The sequence below is a fragment of the Dryas octopetala genome, chromosome 4 (assembly GCF_963921425.1).
Source record: "Dryas octopetala chromosome 4, drDryOcto1.1, whole genome shotgun sequence".
NCBI lineage: Eukaryota > Viridiplantae > Streptophyta > Magnoliopsida > Rosales > Rosaceae > Dryas > Dryas octopetala.
In genome coordinates this window covers 14,532,374-14,541,770 of record NC_141369.1, presented here as the reverse complement: position 1 = coordinate 14,541,770, position 9,397 = coordinate 14,532,374, and the positions used below count along the sequence as shown (strand labels likewise).

Below are 9,397 nucleotides of genomic sequence, written 5' to 3'. Positions count from 1 at the left end.
AGCATAGCAGTATAGCACCAACAACTAAAATTTATCATTCTAAGGTTAAATATATGGTTTTCGAAATATGTTAATTAGGATCCAGTTGTCCCATTATGACATCAGTACATCAATATTGACACCTCTCTATAAAGTCACAACAAGATCAGTGCACTAAGCCCCCAAACTAACTAGCTAGTTGAAGAGAGAATCAGAGATTAATTGCTGACATAATTAATGGGGTCTCAAGTTCCAGTTATAGATTTATCCAATGAAGACTTGAAGCCTGGTACAGAGAGATGGCTCATGGCATCCAAAGAAGTTCAACATGCTCTAGAAGAGTATGGCTGCTTTGAAGCTGTTTACCATAAAGTCCCTTTGGAACTTCACCACTCAATCTTCCAATAGAAACTAAAAAGCAGAAATTCGTTGACAAGCCTTTCTTCAACCATTTACAATATTCATTCCTTCCTCTCTATGAATCCTTGGGCATCCCTACAACGTTAGAAGGAGCTCGAGGTTTCACAAGTATCATGTGGCCTGAAGGAAACGACCATTTTTGGTAAAGTTAATTTGATTCATAACTCACTCTAAATTTCTAATTTTACTATATATATTATGCCTATTGTGTGACTCTTTGTTCTTTGAATTAGTGAAAATGCTCATTCCTTCTCAAAGCTGATGGTAGAGTTGCATCAAATGGTGACAAGAATGGTGTTTGATAGGTATGGTGTGCAGAGGCTTTATGAGTCTCACATGGCATCAACCATTTACCGCTTCAGATGCTTTAAGTACAGAACACCCCAGGTGAATGAGACTAATATGGGAATGCTTCCTCACCGAGATCCGTCCTTCACATCCGTATTTCACCAAAATCAGGTTGGTTTGCAGATAAAAACTAAAGATGGTCAGTGGATTGATGTTCAACCTTCACCTTCATCCTTTCTAATCATGGCAAGCGACACATTAATGGTAGGTCAAATTTCTTTTAAGTTCCATAATTTAAGAATGGCTTTAACAGAAGGGGAGCACGAATAACGCTTCCCTTTATAACTCCCGCAAGAATGGGGAAGGCTAAAATAGTCTTTCTTGGAGCGTGAATAGCATTCCCCTAACAAAAATAACACTTGATGATCGACAACTTTTACTATGCAGTAGATTGGTCATTGATAGTGATTTTTCTTTTTTCATTTGATAAATTAAACTCTAAGGGAAAAATCATATTTGAAAAACTACAAAAAAGGAAGAAAGGAAACCAAATTTCTATAATGGCCATGCACAATAGACTATAAAAAGTACAACTCCTATCTGCAGGCAGAAATTACAAGCAATTTGGATAAATTCCCCAGAAGTTAAGGCCAAACTAAAATTTTGGCAAAAAATTGAAATCATTCTGAACAGGTTAACAGGGAAGCCAATTGCACCATGTAGACAAAAGATTGATAATTTGATGGAGCATATATGCATCACCACAAGTTTTTAAGATCTTGAACCTTCAGGGCATCGAAATCAAAGCAGAGGATATTTTACACTATGGAGAAACGTATACTAAAGTTGGTTTTCACAAATAGTTCTTTTATTCTGACCTTTTTTTTTTGGCCATTCTTATATTCTCACAATTGATTTCACATTTCATGTAATTCTAGCTTGAATTAATTGTTATTGAATGTTTTCTAATTTTTCAAAAAAAGACTCTATAATTTATAAGGGTCTTCTAAGATTTATGGACTGACATTTTTCTATATGTTTTGGACATTCCACCTTTTCTTTTATTTTGACTTGGTAGGCATGGAGCAATGACAGAATACAGGCTTGTGGGCACCAAGTCATCCTGAAGGAGAAGAAAGAAAGATATTCCTTGGGATTATTCTCATACGATAGTGGGATAATGCAAGTACCTGAAGAGCTTGCTGATGACAAACACCCCTTACTCTACAAACCATTTGATCATATTGGTTACCTTCGTTTTCGTCAAACACCAGAGGGAGAGAACTTGGAGTGTCCCATCAAAGCCTACTGTGGTGTTTGAGATTGATCTCAAGGGGCCATTAATGTTATCTTACTATTGCATGATTAATCTTTAATTATGTGTATCTAGGCTATGTGGGTTTCTGGTTTGCTTCTCTTCTGTCAAGGCTATTGATGATAGTTTCGTCTTTGCTTCTACTGAATGAATAAAGAAAGGTGTATTTCTTTCGACACTATGGCTGTCTGGCTGGTGTCTAGGATTAGATTGGATAAGTTAAACTCACTAAATTCATGATATATTGAAGGAAGAAATAGAGGCTAACTTCTAACTTCTAACTTTAATTTGTCTACCAACTAGATGTTAGTCTAATGATATTTCTCTTTCTAGTGTTGGGAGATGTCCCAAGTTCTAATATATGCTGGTGTTGAGGGAAGAAGATGGATTAGTATTAGTTAAAAGTTAAGAAAACTTATCCATTCCTATTCCTGCAAAATGATCAGAGTGCCAATAACACCTCCCTATAATGCATTATTATAACACATAAGATCAATCTAACACAATTATAGTGCACAAGTCCCACATCAAATAGGTTGCAGGCTCAATTTCTCGATGTTCTTTGTTTTGAGGTATTATTTTTCTTGCAGATACAGTGCTTGATATTTAGTAGGAACAAATGTAAATTTGTAAAAATATTTGGTTTACATGATACATGTAGCTTCCAGGAGTGATTAGGCATATTATAATGTTTTGCTTGAATCTCAGTACTCGATGAGAGGGTAGATTATTGGAGTAGTTGAGTTTATGAATTGGATCATGATTTTGCTTTTGGGTAACATTTCTTTCAAATTAACACATTTAGTTCAAGTAAAAAAAAGCTCAATAGCTGGTGAAAGCGGCATTTTTACCATAAATATGGTGTACAAAGAAGTTTTGCTCTAACTCAACAACGTATGACGTGTCTCTTATAAGCAATGTAATCATAATTTAAATGATGATTTTCCTACAACATTATTATTAATAGTCACTTTACTGCTCACTTGCACATATATTATGAGTACTATATATTTAAATCAATTTAATTAATAAATGCATTCTCAGCTCTAGAAAAGAATGGTATACTTTGCATTTTCAATTAATCCATACCTAAATAAGTGACAATATTTACTACAAAGTGCAACGACAATTTGGTCCAATCAATTAGCTAGAAAAAAAAAAACCATCAAAGGTGCATAGTATGCCAATAAATTAACGTATGCGAAATAGAACAATCTGATAGACTTAAGGTACCAATAAGGTATACCTCAACATAAATAAGTTGAGATATACCTCAATAGAATGAGCCTATATGTATATACATAATTTCATTTTAAGGCATTTGCCATGAGTCCATATTGTATTTTAACAATCCAATCCGTCATTTCTTAAATCTTTATTCAAATATCATCTTTATAAAAATTAGACAAATCGAAAACTATTGAATATCTAATTTTAATAAAATAAATAAACAAACATATATAATATTTTTTACAAACACTTTAAATAATAACCATTTAATCAACAGTTAAATAATTTTCAATTTATCTAGGGATTATCCTACAATTGTAGCTTAAAAAATAGGAATACTTTGCCTAAAAGGCCAAAATGAGAAAAAAAAAAAAAAAAAAAAAAAACTTAACCTACAGTCCACCTATCCCAATACTTAACTTCAATTCCAAGACAAAATTCTTATCAAGCGCTCGGCAAGAAGCCAAGCAATCAGAGGTTGTAGATATATGCAGCCTTCATTTGCAATCTAAACATGTGCATCTGCATCCTAAAAATTGTATATATATGCAAGTTCAAGATACCCTAAAAACTGCATATGCAACTCTAAAATTAGCTACAAATATAGATACAAATAATCTGCATCTTAAAAAAGTTGCGCTCACCAACTTTTTCTACACTACCGACTAGGGCTGGGTCGGTTTGACCAAAAAATCGAGATCGAACCCAAAATCGGTCCAACCGATGCCGAGAATAACTGTACCGAAATATCGATTTGCCAACTGAAACGGTATGTTCGGCTCCGGTTTCAATTCTCAGATCCTAGAACCGCCGGTTTACCGAACCGAGTATATATAACATTTAATTTAAAATAATACAATTTTATACATTTATAATTTTCTATACCCTAAAATACCTTTCTATAATAAATTTATATACATTTTTATAATTTATAAAACATATATAAATTTATAAACCCTAAACCCTATAATTAATAATTTATATGTTTTTTAATTTATATAATTAATATAATTATTTCAATTGAACCATAAATATATCATATATGACTATATACTATATAACTATATACTAAATCCTAAACCCTATATCCTATATCCCATACCCTAAACCCCATTGTGTGTTTTAAAATTTTTAAATCATATACCTTATATCCTATACCCTAAGACTATAATTCATACTTTCATAGTTGATACATAATTATATAACTATAAAAATGTTTAGGATATGGTATAATATTAGAATATGTTATACCCTATATACCGTAGGGTTTAGGATGTGGTATAATATTGGGGTTTAGAATATTTTTAATTAGTTTTTATATAGAAATGTATTATAAATTAAAAAACTTATAATTTATAAATTAGATGTTTTATATAAATTATAAAAATGTATTATATAAAAAGATATTTTAGGGTATAGAAATGTATTATATATATAAAGGTATTTAAAGTAAAAACTCTAAACCCAAACCCCAAACCCCCAAAATCAGAAATTAATTCTCATTCTCTCTCAAAGGCTTAAAAAAAAAAAAAAAACTTATTTTTCTCTCCTCTCCCTTGATGCTCTCTTCTCTCTCATCCCTCTTCACTCACGCCGAGCATTGACCGGCGAAATTGCCGTCGTCCGGCCTTGGGTGGCAATGGGACCACCTCAGAAAATCTTCCCCTTGTCTCCTCTCTCTCCCCCTATCCTCAGATCACCCAAAGATTCCGAAAACCCAAAACCCAGTCAAGGTCGGTCGTCTTCTCCGACGAACTCTGCGATTCCGGCATCGTCATGACTCGTGGTTGGTACCCAAAGCCTCCTCTCGTCGGCTTGAGTTTTTCGGTGTGTTTAGGTTGTCCGTCCGACCACCGTAGGTGGCAAATCAAAGGCTTTAAAGGTCGCTTTCCCTGCTAGTTTTCTGGCGAACTTGGTATGTTCTTGATCCTCTCATCAGACCATCGCTCAACCTACCACCATGTCGGTCAATGCCCATTCCGAGCTGAGCCAACCGAGAATGCCGGTTCAACTGAGTGCCAATTTACCGACATTTCGGTACCGGTTTCGGTAACCAAAATGGCCAATCGAAGGGGGTCCGGTCGGTACACGGTTTGAGGTTCTCGGTTCGATACCCGTACCGAACCCACCCCTACTACCGACCGCGTGCATGCCAAATAGCTACGATGTTCTTTGGCTTAATTTTGTTTAATTTTAGGGGGATTTCTAGTTAAAAACCTTGAGTTTTTTATCCTTGAGAGTAATTTATTATAAAAATAAACAGTTCTGATCAGTGATATACAATGAGGAGTGGGCCCCACAAATGATTCCTTAAATAAGGTTATTTAGAGAATCCCTTAACAAAAACTCCCTACAGATTTGATGATTGGGCCTTACAATTAATGGCCTCAATTTAATTATTGTGACCAATTGAAGCCAACCACTAATAATTAAATAGAAAAAATCCCAAAATTTTACAAAGAAAATTGGATCGGTTAGTAATTGATCCGTTGACTTTAGGTACCCAAATTTCAATATTTTTTCATTTTAACTAACAAAACTTTTATGTCATTTCGCTTTAAATACTAATTAAATTTCAATTTAGGTATCAAATTTCAATGTTTTGTCATTTTAATTACCAAAACTTTTATGTCATTTCATTTTAGATACTAAAATTCAATTTAGGTATCAACTTTAAAAGAATGGTTCTGCCGAGTACTCGTTATTGTTTAAGGACCGCTCTGGAGAAATTTTTTTTTCTTTTTTTTTACAAACTTAACTGTGATTATCCAACAGTTATAACTTTTTTACTAATTTGTTGTTTTTTCAATGTTTGTGAGACTTACTTTAATGTTTAGTCTCTAAATTGTAGGACTTCATCTCCCAAGTCTAAATCAAAAGCATTAAACTCTTATAAACTTTAATCGATTGCAAATCGAAAAAAAAAAAAATCAACGGAAAACCACCGAGGGCTCGGCACTTTGGCCGAGTGCTTGGTGTCAAAAAATTCACGTTTCGTACAGATTTGTGACCTAATAAAAAATGTCTTGCTCTAAGTTAGTACCTAAACTAAAAAAATTAGTGTTTTGCTGCTTTACTGAAAAACTATTAATAATTGATATTTAATCATAATTTTTTATAGTTGATATTATTGGGGTGAAAATTTTTTCTTGATTTTCACGGTGAATTTGGATTATTGAGTATGTTGGCTTTTTTTGGATTAGTACGTGGTTTGATATTCACAATCTGACAGTATGCATCTCATTATTGTTACTGTCTGATAACATGCACAACGTTACTCCTAAATGTACCAAACGTTTTTCCAATTATACGAACATTAACCATCCAATTACAAAAGATATATGCAACACAATATTCATGAAATTTACAATTTATTTATACATATTTTCATTTTGATATCAGCAGGAAGATAACAGAGATCGAAGAAATAGAGCCACACAGCACAATGACTAAACTATTAAACAACCCAACAAGCCAAGCTTTATCAGACCACGTTTGTTTCTTTTTTTTTTTTGGTCAAAGATAATTCATAAGCTACAGAGGCAGAAGAAGAGAATTACACTGCAAGAGAGGCACTAGGTTTGTTTCAAACTCCACAATAGGCTTTTATTGCACTGTTTGAGTTATAAGCATCAGCAGTGCGAAAGAAACGCAGTAGTCCAAGATGATCAAATGACTTGTAGCGTCTTGGGTGTTCCTCATCAACAAGCTCTTCAGGCACTTGTATCTCACCATTGCTAAATGCAAATTGTGCCAGCGAGTATCTTGCTTCATTCCCACTCATAATCACTCGATGGTTGGGAGATAATATTCTGTCATTGCTCCATGCCTAAATATTACACAACCAAATTAACCATGTATGTATCTTATAATTGAGAAATTAAGCATAAGCTAATCTGACACATAAGATGTCTATGTTGTTAGGTAGTAGTGGATTTGGACCATTAATTAGATTGATTCTTACGTACGTGGATGTGTGGTTCGGATTTACATACCAACAACATAAATTAGTTTGCCAAATTATTTGGCACGATAATATTTCCCATTATATATGTGTGTGGCAGTAAAATGTTCTCTTGCAAGATAATTTGACATTTTATATTGCCATAAGACTATAAATTTGGATCATTGATTAGGTAAATTTTTGTTTCAATGTATGGTCTAGATAAATAGTTTGACAACATATATGGCACGCCAAATATCTAAAAAAGAGCTAGAGAACATTCTCTTACCAAATATCTGACATGCTATATAAGTTGCCAGACTACTAATCTAAAGTTCTAAACTGCATATTCAAAATATCAAATTTATTCAATGGTCTAAATTGACAGTTTTGACTAAACAAAATTTTCTTATATATATATTTTTGCAAGTAAAGAGAACCCACCATTAGTGCATCACCTGCCATTACTATAAAGGATGAGGGTGGAAATTCAACCCTAATCCATTCATGGTTTCTTGTTTCAACCTCCAGAGCATTGATTTGATTATTCTGGTAAAGTATGGTTGTGAAGCTCTTGTCAGTATGAGCCACGAAGCCAAGATTAGGTTCATTTTCTTTGGGCGATTTATTTTTCAAGAGTCGGAGAAGATAGGTGATGGACCCAACATAAGAATCGTAATCCTTCTCCACCCCATAGCTCTCAAATATCATTCTAGTCACCATTTGATCCAACTCCTCTGCTACTTTTGCAAACGAAGATGCACATTCACTTAATTACCACAAGAAAAAAATAATAATAATAAGGCCACAAGCAATTAAATAGTGTAGGACTTCAAAAAGTCACCTAAAAACAAAAAACAAGAATTTTTGTATATATGACCCCGTCATATATGACATTCTTGTCATATAATAGTGATTCCTGCACAGATGTGTGAGAGAGGAACCCATATGACTGACTCATACAATAATTTAAAATAAAAAACAAAAAACAAAATGCCGGTAAAGAGTCAGATCTTACCAGAAATCATCATTTCCACCAGGCCACAAGAGACTTGTGAATCTTTGAGTCTCCTCCAAAGTGGTTGCATTGTCGATGCCCAAGCTTTCATGGAGAGGAAGCTTGGGAATTTGCCCAACATACCCATTTACGGGCTTAACATCATATTTGTTTTTCATTTTGGTTTCAGTAGGGAGATCAAACAATTCTTGCACAGCACCAAAAAGAGCATTGCGAAATTCCAGAGAGATTTTGTCGTACAATACTACAAAGCAGCCAAATTCTTCAAGTGCTTTCTGAACATCTTTGCATGCCAACAACCATGAGTTGGTGCCACGCTTGAGAGCTTCCTTTGAGAAATCTAGCACAGGAAGCTTTGGCTGCACTTGGTGATCAGAACCCATGTCTTGCTTTTTGCCTTTTCACCTAGAAACTTTTAGAGATTGTTGATCAGTTGGGTTTATCGATCTGATTAGTTGTTATATATTAATTATTTTTAGATGTTAAAGTAAAGTATTGGTGTGATATATTGTGCCATAACAAGACAAACTAATGAGGTGATATGGTCACCGCAGGCCGGAGAAGCAAATTTAAGTTGCTGAATATCACCGATCGATCCCTATCACCTTGATGTTCTAATATCCTCTTGGCATTAATTACCTACTTGTTGGAGGTTTGTAGGATACTAAGACCACATACACTTCAAGGTGGCCGTCTGATCGATCCCTATCACCGATCCTTGGACATATGTACGTACGTATAAATTAGAGACTAAATGCTCAATGCTCTCCCTCACATGAGACCTCTCTTTTCAATATTCTTCATCAGGTGACACGTCCTCTTTTTTAAGTGATCATACATGTGAATAAATAGTCCTTCTTTTGAGAGACCTAAAAACTCTTATGTGTGATCAACGTTAATTAAGGGTAACCTACATTTGATATGGTGATACCATGTCGTCAATGCTTAAGCTATAAGCTAGCTATAGGGACTCAATAATGAAATTTTTATTTCCGTATTAGGCAATTTGCCCATCCAATGTAGGACTACTTCTCAAAAGTTAAGGGCCGGCTAGCTTTTGAAAACTCTGCACATTACAATACAGTACGTCCAATACAGTGTGCTACATTTTTATGTCTTGTATCTTCGGAAATTGCAACCCAATTACTTAAAGTTTGATTATGGTTGCACATAACCTAGATTAACTATTGTTAATTAGTTCATC

General features: G+C 34.2%; 1 protein-coding gene and 1 pseudogene across 1 annotated transcript; one reads left to right on the top strand and one right to left on the bottom strand.

Annotated features, from left to right (window-relative positions):
* The first annotated feature begins 216 nt into the window (after window positions 1–216).
* LOC147287146 (putative 2-oxoglutarate-dependent dioxygenase AOP1.2) lies at window positions 217–2,008 on the top strand (annotated as a pseudogene).
* Window positions 2,009–6,818: 4,810 nt separating this feature from the next.
* On the bottom strand, window positions 6,819–8,576 carry LOC147287145 (putative 2-oxoglutarate-dependent dioxygenase AOP1). The gene is made up of 3 exons (XM_086242530.1): window positions 8,194–8,576; window positions 7,620–7,944; window positions 6,819–7,061 (listed from the first exon to the last, which is right to left on the bottom strand). Exons 1-3 carry the CDS (start codon window positions 8,574–8,576, stop codon window positions 6,819–6,821), a joined length of 951 nt encoding a protein of 316 aa, XP_086098656.1.
* Window positions 8,577–9,397: the final 821 nt, after the last annotated feature.

What these genes read in the sequence shown, in the direction of transcription:
- LOC147287145 (XM_086242530.1), bottom strand. Translation starts at nt 8,576, where the DNA reads ATGGGTTCTGATCACCAAGTGCAGCCAAAGCTTCCTGTGCTAGATTTC. An exon ending in GGTGGAAATGATGATTTCTG is followed by an intron (nt 7,945 to 8,193) that starts GTAAGATCTGAC and finishes GTGGTAATTAAG; the next exon opens with TGAATGTGCATCTTCGTTTG. An exon ending in TGGCAGGTGATGCACTAATG is followed by an intron (nt 7,062 to 7,619) that starts GTGGGTTCTCTT and finishes TGTAATATTTAG; the next exon opens with GCATGGAGCAATGACAGAAT.